This window comes from Monodon monoceros, unplaced genomic scaffold (assembly GCF_005190385.1).
Source record: "Monodon monoceros isolate NGI ecotype Baffin Bay Population unplaced genomic scaffold, NGI_Narwhal_1 Super_Scaffold_22, whole genome shotgun sequence".
In the NCBI taxonomy this organism is placed as follows: domain Eukaryota; kingdom Metazoa; phylum Chordata; class Mammalia; order Artiodactyla; family Monodontidae; genus Monodon; species Monodon monoceros.
The window spans coordinates 93,563,269-93,589,822 of record NW_021703779.1 but is presented as its reverse complement, the minus strand read 5'-3'; the positions used below and the strand labels follow the sequence as shown (position 1 = coordinate 93,589,822).

Here is a 26,554-nt window from a genome sequence, read left to right as displayed (position 1 = left end):
AAATAGTTTTCAGGTTAAGAAAGCCAGAATCTTTGTTCAGCCGCACTGACTGAACAGACTTTGTAGGGGTTACCTGGCTAAGAGCAGCGGAGGCGGCAGCGGCGGCAGCAGCAGCAGCAGCAACAAGGCTCCTTGGATAACTCAGGTGAGGAGAGAGGACATTCGCAAACTCATCCTGCAATTTTATTTGCTGGATAACTTAGAGTCTAAATGAAATTAAGGAACTTGCACTTTATAGGTAAACTCCGCAGCTATCATTTTATGGTTTGTCTGGATCGAATGTATGTGCATAATAGCAGTTTAGAAACTTCAAAACTAATGGAATTTTGGATTGCTTATTTGGAGGGGGGGGGCAAGGGGTAATTGTGGTTGTCTGGCCATGAGACTTTTCTGGTGATATCTGCTAGGGTTTTGTTTTGTTTTGTTTTTTGGTCTCCTGTTACTTAAAATACCTGGTAAGGAAGGACAAACCTGGGAGGCGAGTGTGAGGGGGAGAGAATCCCCATTTTCAGGGCTTTATTCTAGCTTCTGCTGACCCGCAATTGTAGGCAAATTGTTGAAATGCAGGCAGAATCTTGGAGCCACACTGTGTGCAAAAGGTCTTTAAGCCCTGGAAGTGGGGTCCATAGGTGGTACACTGTTGCACAGGAGGGAATGGTAGCAGAGTCTGTCCTGTCTGCAGAGCCGGGGTCTTCCTGTCCTGGTGACAGGTTGATCTTGGCTATTTCATGATCAGCCCCTGGCTGGCCTGGTTTTGTTTTTCTCTGATTCTCGCATTGGTGTAAACTTAGATTTGCAGCTGGGGGCTCTATCCGTCTCTACCGCAACTACATTGTTCTGGGGGCTTAGCTGGACTACTTGACCAGAGCAGGCTGGGGTGAGAACGGGGTGGCAAAAGAACTGGAGCATTGCACTTAAAAATTGGTTCTGAGGATTTGGAGCTTGAAATGTGGTGACAAGCACATAGGAAAATTAAACAAATTCTGCCATCCTGACAGTCACTTCTGGCTTCAGGATAAAGCATCCTGGTTTGTAATTAATGTTTTTATTGAAATTTGACTAATGCCTCATTCGCTAATATTTGTTGTGAAATTAAGGACGTTTTATAGTCTGAAGGAATTTAGGAAAAGATTCTACGGGGGACGGCTAATTAACTTGCATTCCTCTTGCAGTTTGTGTGTATGTGAGTGTGTGTGCACAGACGCGCATGTGCGTTTATGAATACTTTGGATTTGAATAGCATTCTTTATTTATCCTTAGAGTCCTTAGCAGGCGAGGCAGAAGTCTAAACACTTGTGTAGTCAGGAATAGGTTAAAAAGCAGGCTTTCCGTATCCTTGGGAGTTTTCAGTTCCTAAATTAAAAGCAGAAAAAGCCCCTTTGTGACCCCAAAACAGTGTTTCTTTGATTAGCCTTGATTTGAAATCATCTCACCTTCTGACAGCAATTCAAAAACAAAACTCCTAAGTGCATTCTTGTAAGAAGAGGACAATAAGAATTTTCAAAAGCAATGTCTTGAGGTTTTGTGTTGGCATGCTCCCCCGGCTTTTTTTTTTAATTGTGGAAAACGGGTCAGGAGGGCCAGGTTTTAGTGCTAGCTCTGTCACTAACTGTGCAACCTTGGACAAGTCCCTTCACCTTCCTGTAAAAGCAAGGAATTGGACTAAGTGATCTATCTCTAAGAGTCCATCCAATGTAACATTCTAGAAAAACTGGAATTAGATTTTCGCAGGGCTATAAAATTAGACTTATAGGATGGGCTTATTCCAGCCAAGAGGGAAAAATAAAAGGGGTAGTGGGGCAAGTCAGCCAACATGGAGAGGTGGAAGAGAGAGGAGGTACTGAATGGCAGAGGGGCCATTTTATATTGATCTTTCAAATGTTTGTGTGTGTCTTACTTAAAGTATGTGATCAAATCTCCTCATTTTCCACTAAGGACAGAAAAGGGATTTTACTTGCTTAGAACGAGCGCTTCCTAATACTACTGCCCTATATTGGTCTTATCCTTAATAGTTAAAAAGCATGTTCACATTCCTAATTTTGTTAGATCTCCCCAATGACACCCTGAGGTGTATATGGGGCAGCCATTTTATTCCCATTGCTCTTATGGGGAAACTGAGGGACAGAGATGTTATCTACACTAAATGATGGTATTTGGGACTGGATCTCCTGACTATGTGTGCTCTTTTCATGATTTTGAATTGCTTTTCATTTTTTGATAGAGTTCTGCAACAATGGAATTAAAGGAAATTGTGCACTCTTTTTCTTGGAATTTCTTTGAATAGGGTCTTCTCTATGGGCAGAGTAGATGTGTTCTATATAAGGCTGGATCAGAGGACTTTTGTGGTCCCTTTCAGACCTCAGAATATCTGGCCAACAATTTGAATCTGAAGAACCATACGTTCCTTGGTAGATGCATTCTCTAAGGTGTGGCTATGCTTCTGCCTGTGTAGACGTGGAAAGCAACTCTTCTCTGGGTAAAATGTGGATGCTGAATTTTGATTACTTCTCCTTCTCCAAGCCCCATTTCTCTCCTCACACCACCCCCAGGGGTGAGGATAGAGACTCCCGATTGTGGTGAAAGTGGCTGCTACTTCATGCCAGGGCAGAGTTAAGTCTTCTGTATTCACTTTGCTCTGCAAACTCCCAATTGCTTTGACGTCCGATTTTGCCCCAAGTAGAATACAAGGCGGAAACTGGGGAAAAGGAGAAAACAGCCAGGAACAACACTCTCGGGGGCCCTGTTCTCCCTCTCTCTCCCCCTTAAATGCCATCCCCTGCCCTCCCACTCACCGCAATGGAAAGCAGGTTGTAAACCACAGACTGGATTTCCTCTTATCAGATCATAATTCTCTTGAGTAAACTGAGGCAGATTTCATTTTTAAGAGCAAAATCTGGTTTCTACTCTAAGGCTGACCCACAGGTAAAGAACAAATGATTTTCCTCTTAAGACTTTGTCCAGCTTCCCAAGCTTTCTAGTCCGGTGAGTAGCAAAAGCCCCCTCTCCTAACTGTGGCCTCGTGTTCCACGTGGCAGGCTCCCTCAACTTTCCCTGGCAACTCCTAACTCACCACACCCTGGAGCCACCCCTCCCACTAGCTCTGGTTCACACGGCCTTCTTCATTCTCTCTGGATGAAGGATCCCCACTCAAACAGTACTTCTTAAGACCATTGTCTCAATACAAAACTCCACACTCTTTTTCACCCAACCACCCATAATACTAGCCCTCAGGACACAAGGTCCCCCTTCTTAAATGTGCATGTTCCCTTTGTTAGCTGGAGGCCTTCTTTGGTTGATACTCAAAACCCCAGCTTTGCTTCTGTTTACTGACTTTCCTATATGTGGTCTTTAACCTGAAGGCTCTCTTGTCTTCACAGCTGGGTACAGTAAGATAGCAAAGAAGGAACATTCCCTTCTCCACTCTCCTATACCCTGACAGGGCAAGTTGTTGATGACAAACCCAAGACAAATTTCTGACTTTCCAAAAGTTTTCTGAGACTTAACTGATGAACCCTGAGATGTGAAGTGTTTGGATTCTCCCATGCTCATCAAACCATGGAAATAAAGAACCTTTTCAATATCTACCACGGCAATGAATTCTAGGCAGAATGCCTCCAAGTTAGGTATCATGTTTGCTTTGGAGGGTTTTCCTCATTTGAGCTAAAAAAAAAAATTCCCTTCTTTAAGAAGGCAGTGAGCAAAAGAAGCAGTGTGGTGTGATAGAAAGCTGTAGACTAAATCGGGTGTTAACACAGACCAGGCTTTGAGTCAGCTCCGCCATTTTCTAGCTGCCCCTTGTCTGAGCTGCCATTTCTGGAGATACAAAATGAAGGGCACAGATAACATCTACAAAACATGGCTGCCATGAAGAGGACATGAGCTGAAATGCACCCTTCAAACAATAAATTGCTACACAAACATTAATTTTCTACATAAGACATTCATCCATTCCACAAATATTTCCTGAACGATGGCTGGGTACCTAGCTCTGTGCCAGGCAGTGAGAGGGCTTACAGTGTGTATCTTGCACTTATGGAGCCCTTTCTGCTTATTCGAAACACCTGTACACTAACCATCTCATTAGGGAGAGCCACAGTGTAAGGAGGGCAAGATAAATAACCCCACTCCCCTGTTGAGAAAATCGAGGCACAAAGAAACCAAGGTCACAGCAAATGGAATAGAGTTTTCTGCTACCTAGTCAGAAATTGGGGGCAATTCTACTCTGCAAGTCCGACGGGGCGTGGGACTGCAATTGTACTCTAACGAATGCCTGTCAAAGTTGAGGCTATTGCTCGCTATTCCTTATTTTCTGTGTGCCCCCAAAATGCATGTGCCCTCACCCAAAAAGCTTGAATTATCTGCACCAGCTGTACATTCTGTCTCTGATAAAGTCGACTGGAATCATAGCGGTTTTGAAAATCAAACTTGATTTTCTTCTCAATTGATGCTGTTTCTATCTGTAGACAGGCCTCTTTATATAGTAGGGATTCCCTTTGCAGGCTCCTTGCCTGCCTCGCCATTTGACTAGGTAACAAGGTAGACTGGCAGCAGCAGCGGGCCTTCCCAAGAGCAGGAAATGCTCACTTATCCAAAATGTTCAGGAACTAGGAGGCTCTGGGAAACTAAATATCCTAATTGTCCCAGACGATCCCCCATTTGCAGTCCCCAGCCTCTGGCAATCCACCCAACCTTCCAGGAAAAGCAAGAGGCACGGTAGGATTTGTTGTAAGTTTGAGCACATGTAAAAATTGGGGTCCATTTGTAAAAGGCCCCAGAAAGGAGCCTGGGCATACATTCAGATTGGCTCTGATGCTGCTTAATGGAAAACTATTACTGATACTGTCCACGACTTCAAACACAGTGAAATACACGTTAATATTTAAAACCCGTGGACAGACTTAAATCTGATGACTGAAAGCATTTCAGTACCTCCAGTTTCCTGTAGCCTTCCATTTGAAAAACAATTGCCAATAAACAAGGCTATGGAAAAACTGGTTATTTTCAGCTTCTTATTCCTTGGATTCAGAGAAAGGGTAAGTTTGTTTACATATATTGTAGGTTGCAAATAACATCGAATTAAATTTTTTTATGGTTTTCAAATGGGGAGACTTCTTTACCAGTAAGGCATTTCAATGTAATACTAAAGGAACAGGAAGTAAGATAGTAGACAGGTCTGATTAATATTACACTTTTTATAAAGTAGCAACTGCCTCATTATTAACTGAGTTTTGAGCTGTGTTACCTACACAGATATTCTTTAAAGTGCTAATGAATTAGCCTTTTTTTTTCAAATTTCATCCATTTTTTAGCAGACGCTCTGACCTTAGCCAGGTTTTTTGTTTCAACCCTCATGTAATCATAGAATATAGACACCGTTATCCTTAAAATATATTTTTGATATACTTGGTGCATATAGATTTTACAGCCCCCTTCTATTTACCATTGACTGTCACCAGAAGATCATTAAAATCATTACAAATCTACCTTTGTGAATCAAGCAAAGTCATTGAAAACCCTATTATCACCCCAAAGCTGTTTAAAATCAAATTTACCTTTCAAATTATCCTCATAAAAACCAGTTGTCAGGGGCATTTGAGTGTGGCACACTCTGACAGACATTGCCCGAAGAGCCACTATATTAATTCTCTGTATAGCCATGTGAGAGTTGTTTTGTTGTGTTTTTTTTTTTTTAAGAAAAGAAAGCAACAGTGTATTGACATGGGATAAGAATCCACCAAATTAGTGTAACTGAATTTCGGAGTCTGCCTTTTATGGTGGGCCAATGATTGCACATTAGACTTTGAAGAAGACAGACACATACAATCTTTCTATCTTTCCTTGTCTTTGGAGGCCATCTGCTGAGCTCTGTTTCTTGCATTAGTCTTCCCAGGCCAGTAATAAAAACGCAAACCTCTTTAATGATAAAAGGGAAGGAATTGTTGTAAAAGGGCTTGTTAGAAGTGAAAGGGGCTGCTTCTCTCCTCAAGCACAAAGTGTGTGGCCCTTCAGGGCACCAAATTATTCTGAATGTAGTAAAGCGATTTTCCCCCTTTCTCTTCAAATTTAGAATTTTTCTGTGCTTGAACTCCTCCCTGCCAGTGGAAGTTGGAAGATTGCCCTTTAAATTATAATGACTCACGTTTAACTAGCAATCTTAACGTTTATTATCTATTTTTCCAGTAAGATTGTTAAGGCCCATATTATCCCATTTGGCAGATGAGGAAACTGAGACCCAGAAATGGTTTAGATGCCTTATCCCAACCCCCAAACGAATTTGCTGCAGACCCTGGGCCCTTCTTTCCCTGAAAATGGTGACTTTTCCTTTAAAGCTAAAACCGAGGTGCCCAGCTCTGGGAATAAATCACTGGGATGACAACTGTTTGTCTAATCTCAGGGAATCTTTAAAAGACTTGAGAACTTCTTCCTTCAATAACAACAATTTTCTCATTCTAGACGTAGTTTGACATTATGGGTCCTCCTCTGAAGCTCTTCAAAAACCAGAAGTACCAGGAACTGAAGCAGGAATGCATCAGGGATGGTAGACTTTTCTGTGATCCAACCTTTTTGCCTGAGAATGATTCACTTTTCTACAACCGACTGCTTCCTGGGAAGGTGGTGTGGAAACGTCCCCAGGTAACTTTGTTGTTTCAATTTCTGTTTCCCTCTTGATCTCTTTCATCATAAATCTACTTGGTCCACTATTTCACTCACACAGCCCACTGCGTATAGACCAGTTTAGCAGACAACTTTATTTATTCTTTTATAGCATAATATCCTTTTTATATCTTTAGAGCGCAGCAAAATTAAGAGGAAGGTATAGAGATTTCCCATGTATTCCCTGCCCCCAGACATACGGAGCCTCTCCCATTATCAAATGCCCCCTTTCAGCGTGGTACCTCTGTTACAACTGGTGAATTTACACTGACACATCATAATCACACAAAGTTCATAATTTACATTAGAGTTCACGCCTCGTGTTGTACATTCTATGGGTTTGGACAAATGTATAATGACATATAACCATAATTATGGTATCCGAATATTTTCACTGCCCTAAGAATTCCCCGCAGACAGCTTTAAAATGGGAAGTTTTATGGATTTGTGCTTCTGGCTCTAACTTGAGGAATCTTGAATTTTAGTCACATTTTATCAGATTTAGTAATTTAGAAAGAACAAAAAAGAGATATACCATGCTTGTTTTCTTTTGGAAGTTCATTTGAGTAAATATGGTAACTCAGAAAGCAACTATACTCTTGTTTCTTTACTGAGTTACCTATGACAGCAACTTCAAGATAATCTCAGACCATTGAAGAGAAAAACTTATATGGTGAGCATAAATGAAATAAACTCAACAAGATGGAGTTTGAATTGGCGGAGGGAGACTTCTTTGCTGCTCTTTGGATACCATCGTCTGTATTCTCCCACAATTAGCAAAGTGGGATCCAAGTAAGATTGTATATCTTTCACCACCTATTCATAGTTACTATGGTTCTCTGTGGAACATCTGTATGTTGTGTCTCTAAAGCAAGTCTCAGAAGCCCTTTACAAGTCCTACATGAGTGGGAGGTCAATGTACAAAATGATAGGATGTTGGAATCTGGAGAATAAACAGTAACCTGGTTATATCTAAAGGGTATGACTAGATAGAAGGATATTCAACCTGGGCTCCTTCCCAAAGTGGGTGACCAGGTATATAAGCCAACAAGGGCTGTTATGAAATGCAAATTCTTGGACTTTCACCATATCCTGAAAACCTTCTGATCCTATTTCATGATGTACCTTTTTTATGCACTATTAACCATCTCAGTCAGCAACTCAAGGTTCGCTTTCTTCAATGAACAATTTCCACAGCTTGAACTCCTGAAGGGAGTTCTTACAAGAGCTACTTCGGTTTATGTAGGTTGCCACCAGGGGGTGCCAAGATACATGGGTCACGTCAAGGCTCTTGTTTTCTATGTGACTCAGAGGACATGTCTCCATTTTTGCCCATAAAGTATGATAGTCGCTGAGAATATAAGAGTTGGAGAAGTTCTCTCCATCAGAAGGAAGATTACACTGCTGCTCAGTTTCTGTGCCTCCAGTTGTTGACATCCCTGTAGATCACTGACCTGCAATACAAATCTGGAAAACAAATGCATGGAGAAAATAGAAATATGCTGTTTGGGAGCCACTCTTATGAATGGACGGTGATAATGAGGGCCACCACTCTTTGTTGATGGTTGGCTGTGAAAGAAAGGAGATCGATAGGGCAGAAGTAGCTGAAAAGAAGGCAGGGAATCGAGGGAGGTTTTCTGGGGGAGGGTGTCTTTTACAAATAGGACAGACTTGAACATATTTATAGGCTAAGGAGGAAATAGTAAAGGAGAGGTTAAAGACACAGAAGAAAGAAGGAATAATGGATGGGGGTGAGGTCCTGGACGAGGTGGCAGGAGATCTGACGGGCAGTAAAATCGCAAGCCAACATGAAGCCATTCTCCTGATGTGAACCAAGCCAACAGTGCTTCCTGCATTGGCCCGTCTTTAGACACATCCTCCCTCCCCCATCTTGGCTCAGTCCTTTGTCCTTTGCCTTCATCTTCCAAATTCTGTGGATTGAGTCCTAGATGAATTAGCAGGGAAGGAAAAAAACTTAGTAACCACTGCAATAATCCATCTTGCCTCTGAGGCAAGCGATACCCCCTCCAAGGTGAGGGAGTGTCAGAAAGAGAGAGTGAATGGGGTGGAACAAGGCATAAGCATTTAGGGCATGCCTACTATGGGCCCAGATACTGTGTTTGGAGTTTTCTATACATTTTTTCATTTCATCTTAATTTGCTATAGCTTAGTAAGGCAGGTATCTTTAAAAACCACTTTGATGTAATTCTTTTATCCTGGTGTGAAAAATAAAGGTAGATACTATGTTCATTTTATTGATGAGGAAACTGTGTCTCAGAGGGAAGGTAAGAATTTTCCCAGGGTCAGACTACTAACAAGCTGGGATTTGAATCCAGGTTTGACTCCAAAGCCTGTATTAGTTTTTACTCTACCATGCAGCCATGTCAGGGAGATAGATTTGCTCGTGTCTCTTTTGGTAAAATAGGTAGCTTCCCTCCAGTAAGTTCTCACATTCCCCCTCACTGTGTTGATGCTGTACACCCATTAATTGATCCAGACTCTCCCTTTTGAGAGCATACTCTGAGCTTAGTCTTAATTAGGCCCAAAGAGAGAGTCAGTTGAGAAGCATTCATCGAGCGCTTACTCTATGCCAGCCTCTGTGCAAGATACAGACGAGGCCTGGGGTGAGGGATTCCCATTCCAGCTGACGAGATGGATATTGAGCTATCGAAGAGTTAAATAAGAAATTACTGCTACACAGAGGAAATGCTATTTTCAGGCATATAGCCAGTAAATCATAGAGGGTTTTGAAGAAAAGGAGATCATGGTGGATTGGAGCAGTTGGGGCGGGGGACTCTTGTGGGGAGGAGGGGGAAAAACAAGGTTCCGGACCACCATCTGAGTCTGCTTCTAAAAGCTGGAGATTCCTCTCCAGCCAGAGTGGAGGCCAAGCCTAGGGGCAAGAACCACGTCCAAGTTCTCTGGCCTCCCATCAGGAAAGCCAAGAGACAGCCTCTCTAAATTGGCTCAGGAAGACCAGATGGGTCGTTGGACTCACCTGCCTCATTGGCAAGGTTGAGATCCTCATCTACAGGGAAGCTTACAGACATCTTGTCCCTTGGCATGCCACCTCGCCTCATACTCAAACAGGGTTAGCTTCTGAAGTCTCTAAAATGGAAGAAGCACGATTAACCAGATATTTTCTGTCTCTTTCCCTCCTGGGTTGCGAAGCCTCCATGTCTGTAAACACCACTGCTAATCAAACCAACCAAATGCAGTCCAGCGCCACCATCCTAGGGCAGGATTGAGCTCCCCTCTTCCCGCTTGCCACTCCCCTGCTGCACCCTAAGGAGCCACTTTAGATAGGCAGGGGTTATGAGAGTGTTTTGCAATTGTTCGGTGCCACTTCATCTGCCCATACCTTTCAGAGGAAGATCCTTCCCCTTAACACCTCCATTGGTCCAATGACCCCAGCTACTGGCCTAGCTTCCTGGGTACACAGCTATATTGCCTGATACCTGTCCTCCTGGGCTTTCCTGTCCTCCTGGACCTTCAACATATAAAGTCTTAGCAGATTCTAAGAGCTGAGTTCCCCTGAGTTACAGTGTGATCCTAAGGCGGCAGGTAGGATTTTTAGGCTGAAATCTAGCCACCAAATTCCCACAGAAAATCTCTTCTCCAGCGACTCTCCCCTCCTACCCGCCTCTGGCTTTTTTCCTGACTGAGTCGTACCCAGCTACAATGGTGTCTTCGAGTCAGACACAGCTATTCTCCTGCTAAAATGGAGCAAGGCCTTTTGGGGATTGCACAGCCAGCTGTGGAGGAAGCCAGGGCACCTGCACAAGATCTGGCAGCTCTCCTGGTCAAGTTCTGAGTTCAGCCTCCACTACCATGGCCCTTGCCCAGGTCTTTTCACTACCTTGGGTGAGAAGAGGCCGATGAGGTTCTGGATTAAAGCAAAGGTGGGAGGAATGGGAGGGATCGGTTGAGAGGGCACATTAGAAGCAGAGAGAGATTGCATATGAGGGACCCCGTTAAAGGAGGAAATATTTCTCTCTTTGTGCTAATAGAAATTTCCAACACCCAGCTGAATGGGACACCTCTGTAGAGTAGTTTTGGCCTAGACTGTTCATGAATTTCTTTTTCTTCCCAGAGATCACGTGCCTCCACGTGAATGGTCCTAAGTGTTTTTCTCTGTTGACACAATCGAAAAGGGTTGAATAGGCCAATACTCTCGCCATCTGTCCTATTTATTTTAGATTCTGAATTTAAAAAACGCTAGCAGCTTTATCAAAGTACAATTTATACACCATAAAATTCAGCTGCTTTAAGTATACAAAGCAATGAGTTTTTAAAATAAATTTACAGAGTTGTGCAAACATCACCACAATCCAGTTTTAGACCAGTTGCATCATCCCAATACAATCCCTTGTGCACATTTGCAGGGAGTAAACCCCTCCTCCCCCCAGTCGCAGGCAACCAGTAATGTACTTTCGGTTTCTGTCTAGATTTGCTTATTCTGGACATTTCACTTAAAATGGAATCATAAAAGTAACTGGCTTCTTTAGATTAGCGTGATTTTCAAGGATCATCCATGTTGCAGCATGTATGTCTCTTTTTATCGCTGAACTGTATTCCATTGCACGGATATATAAATTTTTCCCAATAAAGCAGTTTGGGATTTACACCTGGAGTCTCCTTGCGGCAGTCTGAAGGTTTAAAGAAGAAGATAATTCTGTAGTGACTTGCTTGTCCAGTTTGGAAGTGGAAGTTGGGCTTAAGATATTATTCTATGGTTCCATATTGAGTTTTCCTTGGAGGGGTTGGGAAGGAAGAGAATGTTTTACCAATGACAAGATCGTCATGCAGAAGCAAAACTCCCCAGCAAGTAAAGTTGACTCCTTGTGCAGGTGGTTCAACATTGGTCCCTGAGCCGAGGTCCACCTATAAATGCCGTGTCTGGAGATGGTACAATTTTCTAAGGATAAGATAATGGTTGCTTGGACTAGCTGATAAAGCCCTCAGGCCCTGGATGGCAGCCCTGGGCCTTCTGGGACGACTTAGAGCCTTGGACTTAGTCCTAATGTACCTACTGCAGGGCCGGCCTCACTTGTAAGTGTCCACACTGTCCTCATCCCCATGGGACTGCTAGATTGCCCATAGCACTTTTGAAATGCCTCCACTCTTCCGGCTGCTGGTTTTCTAGGCAGCCTTTCATTTTACTGTGGTTTTTGAGGTTTACCCCGGACCTCAATGTTTATTGTCAGCAAATTTCACCTGTGTAAAAAAAAAAAATTGCTAAATATGTGGATGTGGTAGGTGCGAAGAGAGCCACATAGAGTGACATGCGTGGGGCTCCAAGGCTTATAACTGTATGCCTCCCTCCCCCCACCCAGAGGTCTCTGGGAAAGGAGATGAGGTAAGGACAATAGGAGGATCTCTCAATGCTCAGCTAAGAGAACATACTTCCTAGAGATGCTGCTTTGCTTGTATCAGTAGAAGGCTTTGGCTCAGGGATAGGGGTCTGCAGAGACCATTCCTGGATTTACTCTTGGTGCTTGACTTCCTAGTTGTGTATTTTCCCCCTAAGAAATTATTTTGCCTTGACAAACAGCCCAGTTCAAGGATCACGTCGACTAGGCCAACACAGCTGGGAACCATTAGAGGTTCAGCAATCTTCCCTACCTCTCAAGCCACCCAAATATGTGACTATGTGAGCTGTGACCTCTCCTCCAGCTCCACTCCCTACCATTTCAGCAGAGCTTGGGCTGAAATGTCCCATCTGCACTCTGCATCCCAGCTTTGACTTACAGGAAAATGTCTCCAGCCTTGCTTCCTTACCCCCGCAGGAATTATAGCCAGTTGTCTAAATCTAGGGGAAAATTCAATAAATATCCATTTCATTGTTTTCAAATTTGTCACCAAAAAGTCCATTTGGCTGTTAGATTTGCATTGGCTCATTACCCTTTACCCTTTCTACCTCCTTAGCTATTTCTAGTCTTTCACTTCCTTAAAGAGGCAAAAAAAAAAATGTGGCTTAATAAAAATGTTCTCCCATGCTTCACATCACGGTGCTGACATACCTAAGAGTTTGATTCATACTTAGTGGATGAAACTGAGGAGATTAAAGCACATTGGTGATATCTAGCCTAGAACCAAAAGCTAAGACATGAGTTAAGCCAGTCTTCCAGAATGATGGAGAGCTTTTAGGTGAGCATTAAGCAAAGAGACATAAAACACTGGGATGGATGACTGAGACAATGAGTTGCATCTCCACCCCTGAAGAGCTTCACAGTATTATCCTTTGCATGGCGACCATTGATCAACTTAAAGGCAAAAGGATGAACCAGCTGATGTCTAGAGGTTCCTTCTCTAACTGAAGAACCTAAAACTTTAGTCCTAGGTCTACCAACTAGCTAAATGACAGGAGAGGCAAGTTACTGCCCTTCTCTGAGCCTGTTTCCTCATTTGTAAAATAAACAGGTTGACTAAATTGTCTCTAAATTCCTTCCAGGTTTGACAGTCTATGGACTGTTAACTCATTTTTAAAAACACATTGTTAAGTAGCCATCCATCATGTATGAAGAGTGGTGAAGTAAAACAGGGGCATGGGCCAGTTTATGAGAGGAAATGGAAAATAAGGTGGATTTTTTGCCCAAATGTATATTCTCCCATGATTACACACAGCTTTACACACACACACACACGCACACACACACACACACTATATATATATATATATATATATATATATATATATATATAAATCACATTCACATTAGTCGACAGGAGAATAATTATCCAGTTCCTGAATTTGAGTTCTGTTTCCATGTCTTTTTGCTTATTTACATGATCCTTTAGGTCTTAAATAGAAGTTGACATGCCAAAAGTGTTTGCTGAGCCTAGATCCCTGCTGTGAATTAAAGCCTTGTGGAAAATCAAGACACTTTAATGTCACCCCAACCACTAATAACTCTACATAAAACCAGCAAATAATTTGTCTTAATAATCTAAAAACACACTTTTCCACATATCGATGTTTACTTTATTGTTTTTTCATGCTTGGAAACTATTATATGCATCATCTAAGTCCCAGAAATCACTGTATAACTTTACATCTTGCTACAAATAAAATGGTAACGCCTGACTCAGAAAGGAAAAACTGTATTTCGTCCCATCTTAGAAAGGGCAAAGAAACAATCAGAAGAGAAAGGATATCAGGACTGAATCCACCCAACACACCTGCTTTATGTTCAATAAGTGAAAAAACAGGCAGCTCCCAACGCATGAAAAAATTTAGTAAGATAGAAGCCTTCTACTAAGACAAAAAAGTAATGAGACACCAGACATGCATCTAAAAAAAAAAAAAAAAAAAAGACCAGAAAACCAAAGCTGATGACAACCCACCTAACTCTCCTCTTGGCAAAGGAATGACCAATTAATCTTCAGTTTGGACTTGTCCTTGCCCAGAATGCCTATTCCTTTCCAGAGTTATTTTGGCTTTTAAAGAATATATGGAATGTTTCATTCTGTAGACCAGACCCTTCATCAAGGAGAATTATGTCCATTAAAAAAAAGAGGTTTGAGAACCAGAAAAATATAGCTGTCTCTATTTAATAATTTTTTAAAGGATATATGTCTAGATTTTCTTTCCATTTGAGACTAGGATTTATTTCTGCTGGGTAAGAAAAATGTCAAGGTACTGGCCAACGGCCTCCTCCACGAAGCTGTCTCCATCTACCCAAGACTTCATTGGTATTTCCTGCCTTTGAACTCTGCAAGGGCTGATACTCTGAGTCACGCAAACATGTCTTCAATTATATGGTGTCATGTATGTGACTATACCTCTGTCCATGACTGTCTCTCTACTCCTTATGCCTCCATCCCTCTCCCTTGTCCAACTGCTAACTCTAGTCATTCTTAAGGCTTTGGCGTGAACATTACCACCACTATTCAAATTATTTTGTCCACCACCAGGGAAATTTTGGGGATCCTTCCTTTAGGCACTGATTATGCTTTGAAAATTCCTCCATTACATTGTGCTGGAATTGTATTATTTGGGCCTCATTTTCCTACTTGCAGTGGGAATGGCACAGCTAATGATATGTTGGGGAAAGACACACACATACGCCTCAAACAAATACTTGCCCCATTCTGTCCAGGTTCTGAACATCATGCCCTGTGGGAAAAGAGTATCTGTTGAAGTGCTCCTAGATGCGGTCTATTACCACCTGCTATTAGTGCTGCTGCCATCTGTATTCATCCAAAGATGTGGGGAAATCTTGTTGCATGGACACCGCTGTTGCCTCTGCTTTGTGTTAGGAAAGGGCTTCATGTATAAGGTCTCCTAACTCATTTTTCTGGAGAGGGAGAAGCATTAATGTCCACCTCTATCAGGCCTTGTCTTTTAAGTGCAATCACCCATCTGAGCACAGGCACTTCAGAAAATCTCATCCTGACAAATAGGATCAGAATGTAATGTGCTAATCCCTCGTTCTCTCTTTACAAACTCACTGCTGCAGTGAAAACTCTCTAAACCTCAATGATAGCTATGTCTGAGGGCTCCCACCAGCACGTCTCATCCTGTCTCAGTCGCATCCTCTTCTTCCATTTCTCCTGCCACCTTCCCACATGACCCTTTTTCCTGTGTCTTGATGAGCTACTGCTTTGTGTTTGTTTCCACAACCCCCCAACCTTTCCTTTCTCCTACCTGTGGAAGTCCTGGTAATCTTTCCACCTTACCTCATCTGTGAAGTCTGTCCTGCCTAGCTGAGCTCACACTGACCCGTGGGGAACACTTCCCAGGCTCTTAGAACCAACTGTTGTATCCACAGGACATCTGCGATGACCCCCGTCTGATTGTGGGCAACATCAGCAACCACCAGCTGACCCAAGGGAGACTGGGGCACAAGCCAATGGTCTCTGCGTTTTCCTGTTTGGCTGTTCAGGAGTCTCACTGGACAAAGGTACCGACCTCACTCGGTTTCCACCTTCTTGTCTTCTTTAGTAACTTTAGGAAAAGTCAGCTCGTAACTGTCTCAGATTGTTTAATCCCTGAAGTCAGAAGTATTAATGACTGAAGGTGATTTCCCTCAATTTTATTATGAGAATGTTCACAAATACAGAAAGTTGAAAGAATTTTACAGTCAACACCCATTTACTCACCTAGATTCTACCGTTAACATTTTACTCTATTTGCTTTGTCGCACATATTAGGCGATCTTTTGTCACTTGCAGTACTTTGACTCAGTAGCTCTGCATACTTGCATTCTCAGTACCTACTGGGGTAAAAAGCCACTGGGGGCCAGGAAGTCACTGACAGATGTGAACAAAAGAAAAGGTGAGAAAGGTGGAACTAGATCCTTGAAAAGGTTCTAATAAATTACAAGAGTACAAAAATTCCTTTGGCATTTAGGCAGAGTTCAAGGCAATGAAGTGTTGACCTGGGAAAAATTAGAGCATTTTCTTCAGAAAATAACAATTTTCGAAGATGAATGTGTAATTGTATTTAAAAAGGAGACTTTCCCAAATATAATTTTATTCAAGGTGTGAATAAAATCTATAGTCTATAGAATCTGCACAAACTCTCTAGGATGGGCCTTTAAAAACTGAAACCACAGGGGACCTTGTGTTTTGATTGATTTTGCTTTTTAAAATGCCTTTGTTTATGTGGTTAAATATGTGACCACGAATACGTTTGTGTCGACAGTCTCTCATGATCGAGTTTGTAGATTAACTGTGGTAAATAATTTAACCCATAACTTGCTGCCCCCAGTCACCCTGTGTGTATTCAGGGCAAGCATGGTAATACTATCCTCAGCAAAACTGAACTGGGGGAGCAAAACTTGCAGAAAAAAATGCCCTACCAGGGACTTCCTACCTAGACCCAAACCAAATGTATTTGGTGTGCTTCCTGTTGCCACATGGGATTTGTCAGAAGTCAATTGTAATCTCAATATTTGGATATGGTCTGGTGAATAACAGTTGATTGAATGTTCTTATATTTCCAGACAATTCCCAACCATAAGGAACAGGAATGGGACCCTCGAAAACTAGATAAATATGCTGGGATATTTCGCTTCCGTTTCTGGCATTTTGGAGAATGGACCGAGGTGGTGATTGATGACTTGCTGCCCACCATCAATGGAGATCTCGTTTTCTCCTTCTCCACCTCCATGAATGAGTTTTGGAATGCTCTGTTGGAAAAAGCTTATGCCAAGTAAGGAGGGGGGTTGGCTAGTCAGTGGTCAGGCTACACAAGGAAAGGAAGGTCACATTCGTCCTTGGGAACTCATGCTCTCCCAGCTTAGCCTTGGGCTTTAAATTGGGTAGGATATCAATCAGATCCAAGGCATTGCTTTGGACCTGGGAATGGCCCTCCCTAATTCCAGATGAGAAAGAAATCAGCTGTTCCAGTTTCCATTAAGCCCTTACTGCTCCCAGGTGCCCTCTTCCTGCTGCTGATCTACAGATCACATGGCATTATGGCCGCAGATTTTCTCCTTGTCTAATATTTACCTGTAGAAAGAAGTTTCTGCATGGACCGTCCTAGATAACATAGCCTAAACCTAGAAATGTGGCTATATTCTCAAAGTATCTCTCATTTTGTACCTAGAGGAAAGCTAGCTGGTAAAGGCTGGCTGGGCAAGGACTGTTTTAACTTGGGGGGACAAGATGTCCTTGACCTGGAAAAATACTTTTACAAAGATAACTTTGCATATTTGCCCCCAGGCTGCTTGGCTGTTATGAAGCCCTCGATGGTCTGACCACTACTGATATCATCGTGGACTTCACTGGCACATTGGCTGAAACTGTTGACATGCAGAAGGGAAGATACACTGAGCTCGTTGAGGAGAAGTACAAGCTGTTTGGAGAACTGTACAAAACATTTACCAAAGGAGGTCTGATCTGTTGCTCCATTGAGGTTTGTACTCACCAAAACCACTCTTCGCTCACTTCTGGCAGAGGAGACCGTGGCATTTAGTGGAGAACATCACCCTTACCCTGGAGATCCAGGACAAGTCATTATGAAACTCAGAAAGCTAACAATAGGCACTGAGCCCTGGCGCAGAGGCTAAGGAGCTTTAACCTGTTTTCGTTTCGTACCAGTCATCCCGCTGGAGGCCGATGCAGCATCCGAGCTGATGTAAATAGTCTCTGCTAAATTATTCCTCGTGCCTCTGCTCCTGGGTGTGGCGGTTATAGCTGTTTGCTCAAAGAATTAACCAACCCCAACAACAAATTTCAATGCTCTTCATATCAATGTACTACCGTGGGTCATTTGAATTGTTTGAGTTGTTATATTAAATTCTTTATTTCCTTTCCTTGGCTTGCTTTGTGTCAAGTTAGGTGGCAGGATCAAATTTCTATTTGCATAAGAGAACTAATTCCAGCCACACTCGGGTAAACCAATCAAAGAAGAGGAAGAACCAAGCCTTGGATCTCCCAATTCTTGTGCCCTTATGTATCTTTCTTTGCTCTCAGTTTCCCAATCAGGAGGAACAAGAAGTTGAAACTGATTGGGGTCTACTGAAGGGCCATACGTACACCATGACTGATATTCGCAAGATTCGTCTTGGAGAAAGACTCGTGGAGGTCTTCAGTACGGAGAAGCTGTACATGATTCGTCTGAGGAACCCCTTGGGAAGACAAGAATGGAGTGGGCCCTGGAGCGAGATGTGAGTGGCTTTCCACTTTGATTGCTGCATCCCCAAAGCCCTATACGTTCTCCCAATCCCATCCCTCCAGACTGCTAGTGGGCTGTCAATACTTAGTGACATCTGTGGGTCCTTCTCGGACATGGGGCCTGTGACTTAGCTGGTGGTGAGCCAAAGCTGTCCCAGTCCTCATGTATTCTGTTCCTTTGGCATCCTGCTTACCGTAGGAAGTCAATGGCGAACATGACGGCTTATCCCTTTGTTCATTTGCCTTTAGTTCTGAAGAGTGGCAGCAGCTGACTGCAGCAGATCGCAAGAACCTGGGGCTTGTTATGTCTGATGATGGAGAGTTTTGGTGCGTAGAGGTTTTCTGTGCTAAAGGGAATTGGGGCTTCCACATGGAGCTGCAGGGGTAGGTATTAAGTATCATCTTCATTTCTTTCCTTCCATTCAGGATGAGCCTGGAGGACTTTTGCCGCAACTTCCATGAACTGAATGTCTGCCGCAATGTGAACAACCCTATTTTTGGCCGCAAGGAGCTGGAATCGGTGGTGGGATGCTGGACTGTGGATGATGATCCGCTGATGAACCGTTCAGGAGGCTGCTATAACAACCGTGATACCTTCCTGCAGAATCCCCAGGTTTAAATCAAATTCTTTTTCTTTGCCTTCAAGTTATCAAGGCAATAGGAAGCCAGGTCTCACCTTGGAGTATTTCTTTGACATCAGTTCTCCCATTTGCAGGTATTGTGTAATATTCATCAACCAAGATGCATAGGGATTGGCTCAGATGCCTGTAAAGCAGACTGTGTCTCTTTGTAGAGACGTGACTTGGTGACATTATCAAATCCAAGCCACCTCCTCTGGCTGCCTCTCTCCTGACCATATTGCTGGGTATGCTTTGACACTCCCTGCTTCCTTGTGATGGTCCCACATTAGAGAGAAAGGACCTGCTCCCTGACGTTTTCTCAATTCTTTTTCATTTCTTTACTGCCTAATTGCTCTCTTGGGTACGCATTTACTATATGTGTCCTCTTTCTCATGCAGGTGATTCTTCTGAACCCCATCATTAGGCCTCCCTTTTCTCATCTAGAATACCAGGTCATTCTTCTCAGGATTTGAATCGCTACCCTGTCAATGACCCCGTTCCATCCATCTCCCGTTACAATGCTATTCCAGATGACACATTAGAGGTCAAGCCCAGGCACACCCCAAAGACAAGACTTCTGACTATATTGCAGCCTTACACGAGTGTGTCTTTTCTTTCCATGAGCTTCATTGGCCAGCCACTTCGAAGGACACTAAAGCTGGTGGGCTGATTTACTTAACTCATAGTTTTCTCCATTCCTTCCACCTTAATTGCCCCTAAAGAAAAGAAAGCTCCTATTGCCACCCCCCTTCATTTACAGCCCTGGAAATGCTTTCACTATCAGGAACATATACCAAACTGGGGAAATGGGCTTTTTGGCTTCACTGTTTAAGTGTCTGTGCAGGATGAACTGACGGGTGCCTCGTGAGCGCATGTTTCTGCATCTGTTTCCTGTGTCTTGGTGGGAGGGTTGGGGGAGAGAGATAGAAATCTGATGCCTTTTAGTCTTACTTCCCAATGGCACCATGATTCCACAGATGATGTTTGGGAAGTCTCTAGAAAAGGACTGCAGCATCCTTAAAATGGTGATAGCAAAGCATCAATTCACCAAGGTAATGGATCCGGCCCCTTCCACAAGTCACACATCTGGGCTGGCATTAGGAGGCTAGCCTAGGGGAATGCTGCAGTGTCAGGTTAAGTCAAGCAAGGATGCTTTCTGTCTTTGTTGATTCTCAAATTTTCCTGTGTACAGCTTTTAAAAACAAGGGGACAGTTTATAAGATTTAAAAAAATTTTATGTATTTAATTTATTTATTTTCGGCTGCGTTGGATCTTTGTTGCTGTGTGCGGGCTTTCTCTAGTTGCGGCGAGCTGGGGCTACTCTTCTTTGTGGTGCGCGGGCTTCTCATTGCGGTGGCATCTCTTGTTGCGGAGCACGGGCTCTAGGCACGCGGGCTTCAGTAGTTGTGGCTCGCGGGCTCTAGAGCGCAGGCTCAGTAGTTGTGGCACACGGGCCCAGTTGCTCCATGGCATGTGGGATCTTCCCAGACCAGGGCTCGAACCCGTGTCCCCTGCATTGGCAGGTGGATTCTTAACCACTGTGCCACCAGGGAAGCCCACAAGGGGACAATTTTAAAAAACCCAAGATCCTACCAAGAACTTATTAAAACAAAGCATACCCCCTTTGGCATCAAAGGCCTAGGTATGAAGTTGGCTCTCTCAGCACATGCTGAATGCCATAGGGAGAAGCGAACATTAGGATCTGCATTTAGCAAGTCAATGGCAAAGCCCAGAACATGACCCAAGTCTCTGCTTCGCAAGGTAGAGTTTTCTTCCCTGAAATTTGAGCTGGCTCATCTGAAACAGAAGTGCTAACTAAGCTCCTTGCTGGCCTCTTTCCCTTAGTACATCTTCACTGTGCCCGAGGATGGGCACAAGGTCATCATGTCTCTGCAGCAAAAAGACCTGCGCACTTACCGCCGCATGGGAAGACCCGACAATTACATCATCGGCTTTGAGCTCTTCAAGGTAAGAATGGGCCTTTGGAGCAGAGAGAATGATGGCAAACAGTGTCAAAATTAGGACGGCTTGGGGTTAGGGGAATTAAGAAAGGTCGAGGGATAAAGAAAGTAGAAGAGCTAGGATCTTCAAATGCAAAAACTATGATTTGAGTGCAATGGAGCATCTCCTTCTCTTGCATTTCCAGGTGGAGATGAACCGCAAATTCCGCCTCCACCACCTGTACATCCAGGAGCGTGCGGGGACCTCCACTTATATTGACACGCGCACCGTGTTTCTGAGCAAGTACCTGAAGAAAGGCAACTACGTGCTTGTCCCAACTATGTTCCAGCATGGCCGCACCAGCGAGTTTCTCTTGAGAATCTTCTCTGAAGTGCCTGTCCAGCTCAGGTGCCGTTTCCTTGGCCAGCCCTGCCAACTCCCATTCTGTGCTTTGCCTCCAGTCCTAACCCTCTTGGCCCTCTTCCCCTAGGTGGACACTCAAAGGGACAACTTATGCAAGTCAGATTTAACTGCAGTGATGGCAGGAGAAAGATTTCTCAAAGTGGTGTGGGTTGAGAGAAGTTCCCTGCGGAGGTCAGAGCTTCAGCGCTTTGAGCTGCCATTTAAGGAGAACAGGCCTATAGCCTAAGCTTTTCCACTTATATTTTATCTTCTGTTCTCTGGCTGACTCTTTCTTCTCTTAAACAGCTGGCACTCCTCACTGCTCCTCTATTATGTTCTGAGTGCTGGGTCACCAAAGCTACCTTTTCACCCCAGCCCTGCCTACTCTGATCTTTATCTGCTGGGCCTTAAAGCAAGGGGAAAGGAAAACATACTCATAAAATATAAGCCATGTCAGAGGAGGAATGGGCTAGGTCACTTGGCATTTCGTGTTTTTCAACAACAGGGTCTGCTTTGGCGAGCCTATCTCCTCATCAAAGGGCATTCGTCATGGATGACGTGTCTTCTTTTTGATGTTCCAGGGAGCTGACTCTGGACATGCCCAAGATGTCCTGCTGGAATCTGGCTCGTGGCTACCCCAAGGTTGTCACCCAGATCACAGTGCACAGTGCCGAGGGCCTGGAGAAGAAGTATGCCAATGAAAGTAAGAACTGCAGGGGTGTCTGGGAAAGCAAAATCAGTTTCATTTATTGCATATATGGTTAGAAAAGATGGTCACACATGATTCTCTCCAATGGCGTTTTCCGTGTAGAAAAGTCAGAACGGCTGTCAACCGTGGTAGGAAAATGGGATATATGTAAACAACAAGGTCCTACTGTAGAGCACAGGGAACTATATTCAATATCCTGTGATAAACCATAATGGAAAAGAATATTTTAAAAAGAATGTATATAACTGAATCACTTTGCTGTACAGCAGAAATTAACACCATGTTGTAAATCAACTGTACTTCAATTTAAAAAAAGAGAAAATGGGATATAAAAGTCTTGGGGCAAGGGCCTATCTAATATTCATTTCTATATCCCTATATAAAGTATAGAAAAGAAAACGGAAATAGGAACCAAAGTCCCAGAATAGACTTAGTGAGATAGTGTCTTGACTATCTAGAAAGAGGACTTTTAATCACTGTGTTAAAAATAAATGTTACTTTGTTCCAGCTGTAAACCCATATTTGGTCATCAAGTGTGGAAAGGAGGAAGTCCGTTCACCTGTCCAAAAGAATACTGTTCATGCCATTTTTGACACCCAGGCCATTTTCTACAGAAGGACCACTGACATTCCTATTATAGTGCAGGTAAGGATGTGAACAGGGACCCTCACGTGGCTCATATTCAGTACCAGATACTGGATGATCCCAAGTGCCTCACAGATGTCTAGGATACGGAGCAAGGCTTATCCTGTTTTGTTTGTTTGGTTTTTGTTTGTTTTTTTTTTTTGCGGTACGCGGGCCTCTCACTGTTGTGGCCTCTCCCGCTGCGGAACACAGGCTCCGGACGCGCGGGCTCAGCGGCCATAGCTCACGGGCCCAGCCGCTCCGCGGCATGTGGGATCCTCCCGGACCGGGGCACGAACCCGTGTCCCCTGCATCGGCAGGCGGACTCTCAACCACTGCGCCACCAGGGAAGCCCTATCCTGGATTTTGTCTGTTTGTTTTGTACTGGAAGACACCTCCCCCCAGGCACAATCACTGGCTTCCTTATGAACCTCCATCCTAAATCTCCTCTCCTCTGTTCTTTCATTGTGGGCAGAAGCCCGCATGCTGGCAGATATGCATGTTAACACAGGTACTGTAAATCCCATGTGGGGAAGTATATGCCAATTCACATGACCCTCGCCCTGCTGCTCGGAATGGAGCACTGTGGTTTGGCTGTTTTTCTGACTTAATGCTTCTGACCAGCTGCCTTTCGGCGGCCATCTCATAGATCAAGGTTGATTCTGAACTCTGACTGGTGGCTTTTCGTCTCTCCTCTTTGAGGTACTTTCCCCTTAGCCAGAGAGGTATCAGGAAATACAGTCTCTTGGTTTTTAAACAGACCTTTCAAAGCCCGGCATCAGGTTCTAGATGCCACTCGGCAAAGTCCAATGTTACAGAGGGTTGCTCATCTTCACTTTCTTGACTTGTTTCTCCAGGTCTGGAACAGACGAAAGTTCTGTGATCAGTTCTTGGGGCAGGTCACTCTGGATGCTGACCCCAGTGACTGCCGTGATCTGAAGTCCCTGTACCTGCGTAAGAAGGGTGGTCCAACTGCCAAAGTTAAACAAGGCCACATCAGCTTCAAGGTTATTTCCAGTGATGATCTCACTGAGCTCTAAATCTCCAGCTCCAGGGAATCCTGACAGAGCTTTCCCATCCTTTTATTTTCTGTCAGATGCTAGATCTTATCTAGGATTCATAATCTTTTGAAAGAAAGAAATTCACAGTAATTAACTTTGCCTTTCTTCTGATAAGTTCCCCATACCTCCCCATCCGAGTAGCGTAAGTAGCTACATAACCTACATACCTCCAGCAGCTGGACAGGGGGAGGTGACAGTCCTATCTGGAGATCAGACAGATGTTGGCCAAGGAAAGATCTCTGGGGCTTCCGGGGGTGAGATTCATGCAGGACAACGACAACAGCCTGGATACCCTACCGATGTCTTAGCTGTTTTCAGATGCCCAAAATGTCTACCCTGTAGGGCATGTTGAGGAAGGCGGAGGGGTGATCAAGGCCAAGCAGGTCTAGCCTGACATCCCAGCTCCTGACTGAACACTACAGGTGTCCCAGCAGCCTTTTACCCAGCAGCCACAGCCTGTTTATACATCCCCAGCCCTTACCGCCGGCACTGCCATCACCACCACCACCAACCACCACCTCTGGAAAGTGTAGTCCTGCCCTGACCCAAGTCACCCCCCACGGTAGGTTTTACCTTCATGTTGAGGAAGCTTCCTAGGTGCTTAATCAAGAGCTGGAGTTCCGTGAGGCTCAGACAGTGGGAAGGGCCTGAGCTCCAGCTCCATGGAAGCCAGCTGTGTGCCACAAGAGGGAAAAGTGGAAGAAGCTGCAGTGGGAGACAAAGCCTCCGTCCCCCACGCATCCACACACACCTACACTCACACACGCGCACGTGGGCGCGCACCAACTACCGTTCAGGCAGTCAGCGGGCAAGAGGAAGGATGAATAAGGACCACGCAGGATAAAAGGACGACAGACTCCATCCAGGCATAGTCTCGCCAGTTTGGGGCCCCTGACTGCAAATGTGAAACCTCCTGCTGCTGCTAGGTTTACAAACAAGCCCGTTGTCCTGTGCCTCCTAATATCATTGGTACTGAAGACCCCATCTGGGGGGCTTGAGACCCCTCAGGCTTTTCTCCCAGTTGGGAGCGTTCACTCCCTGGGGGTGTTTGTTTGCCCTCTTGTTTTTTCAGTCCTTCTATAGAATTTTCTCTAGAGTCAGTCATTCTGAAATGTTCTTCCCTCCATCTCCTCTATCAACATTCTACCCCTCCTTCAAGGCCCAGCATAAATGCCACCTCCTCCATGAAGCCTTTCCCCATCCCCCAAGCTCCACCTCCTAGAATATTTCAACGCTTCTGCAATGATGAATAAAATGACATATTTGTAGTATACTTAGTCTAGTCCAGCACGCGATCATTTAAAAAATTTTGTAGTTTTCTTAGCTCACTCCTTTTCCTACCATATTTTTCAGTCTAACTTCTGCAGTGCCTTCACCACACTGCCTTACATAATCCAAATCACAATAAAGTTCACGTTTAATAAATTGACCAGTCTTGACTTGATTTGGTGGCACAGGAGAGATGGCAAGAGTGGCTGTCTGCTGAGACTCCTTTGCGAGCGGTTAGAGGTGGGGGTGGGAGGAGGGGTACTTCCTGCAACCAGAGCCCAGGCTTAAGTCTGACGGATGCAGAGCCCTTGGCTGTATTCATCCAGGTGGGGGAGGGGCTGGTAGAATGGAGAGGGGGTCCTTTTCTAGTCCATATTTAGGGGTATTTGTGTGATATCAGGGGTTACATGATTTTGAAACCCCTCTGAGATTGGACTCAAGGCCAAAGCTACAGTGGCCAGATCGTTCAAGGGCAGGCCTTCCAACAGGAGACAATACCATCCTCCCTCCCACCATATCCCTGAGAGCAGAACGGATGTGAAGACTTCATTCACTTGCTTCCACACTTAATTTGTCATCTGCCCATTTTAGGGTTAGGCTAGGAGGGAAACTCCTCTCCTTTTTCCTTGAGCTCTTCCTCCTGACAGGACAGGATGCCCAGACAGGGGAGGCATCTCCAAGCTCAGCAGAACTGACCTCAAGCACAGTCCTCATTCCCTGTCCCTGCAATACTAAGCCAGAACACACTAGAGATGACATCTTAAAGACAGGCATTTAGATGTGGTAGAACTTTTTCAGAAATGAAGTCTCTGATACAGATAATGTAATAGTTCTATATGGTCACCAGATGGCACTATGATATTATGATTAAGCTCAAACGCTCTGCCACTTTTTAAGGGTGAGAAATTTTCTCCCCAAATAAGAATAAAGACACAGACGTAGAGAATGGACTTGAGGGCATGGGGAAGGGGAAGGGTAAGCTGGGACGAAGTGAGAGAGTGGCATGGACACATATACACTACCAAACGTAAAACAGATAGCTAGTGGGAAGTGGCCGCATAGCACAGGGAGATCAGCTCGGTGCTTTGTGACCACCTAGAGGGGTGGAATAGGGAGGGTGGGAGCGAGGCTCAAGAGGGAGGGGATATGGGGATATATGTATATGTATAGCTGATTCACTTTGTTATACAGCAGAAACTAACACAACATCGTGAAGCAATTATACTCCAATAAAGATGTAAAAAAAAAAGGTAGAAAAGAAAAAGAACTAACACGTTTTTGATTGTCTGCTATGTGTCAGACTCCATGCTCAATGCTTTATATATGTAATCTCATTTTAATTCACATAACAACCATATGAAGTGTTGTTATTATCTCTGTTTTCCAAAAATAAGGAAATGAAGGAACAGAGAGGATAAATAACATTTATCACACTTAGAGAGGATAAATAACATTTATCACACATATCAGAGAGGATAAATAACAAATAAGTAACAACTCAAGGTTGTTAGTCAGTAATCATATAATGATTATTAATCAGATAATAATGTCTATTCGACTCCTAAACCTTGAACTTTTCCATAAAAATATGCTGTCCCCCAGAAAGTGGTAACATCTTCCCTACATCTGTACCAGCTATGTATCCATAA

At 44.0% G+C, this 26,554-nt stretch overlaps 1 protein-coding gene across 1 annotated transcript; it reads left to right on the top strand.

The window, feature by feature from the left end:
• On the top strand, nt 1–25,063 carry CAPN6 (calpain 6). Its single transcript, XM_029240623.1, has 13 exons — nt 1–145; nt 6,454–6,633; nt 15,429–15,560; nt 16,605–16,813; nt 17,326–17,518; nt 18,079–18,272; nt 18,529–18,606; nt 18,706–18,892; nt 20,745–20,867; nt 21,046–21,248; nt 21,824–21,945; nt 22,460–22,596; nt 23,433–25,063. The coding sequence occupies exons 2-13, from the start codon at nt 6,469–6,471 to the stop codon at nt 23,613–23,615; spliced, it is 1,926 nt and encodes a 641-aa protein (XP_029096456.1). The 5' UTR covers nt 1–145; nt 6,454–6,468; the 3' UTR covers nt 23,616–25,063.
• The last annotated feature ends 1,491 nt before the right edge of the window (nt 25,064–26,554 follow it).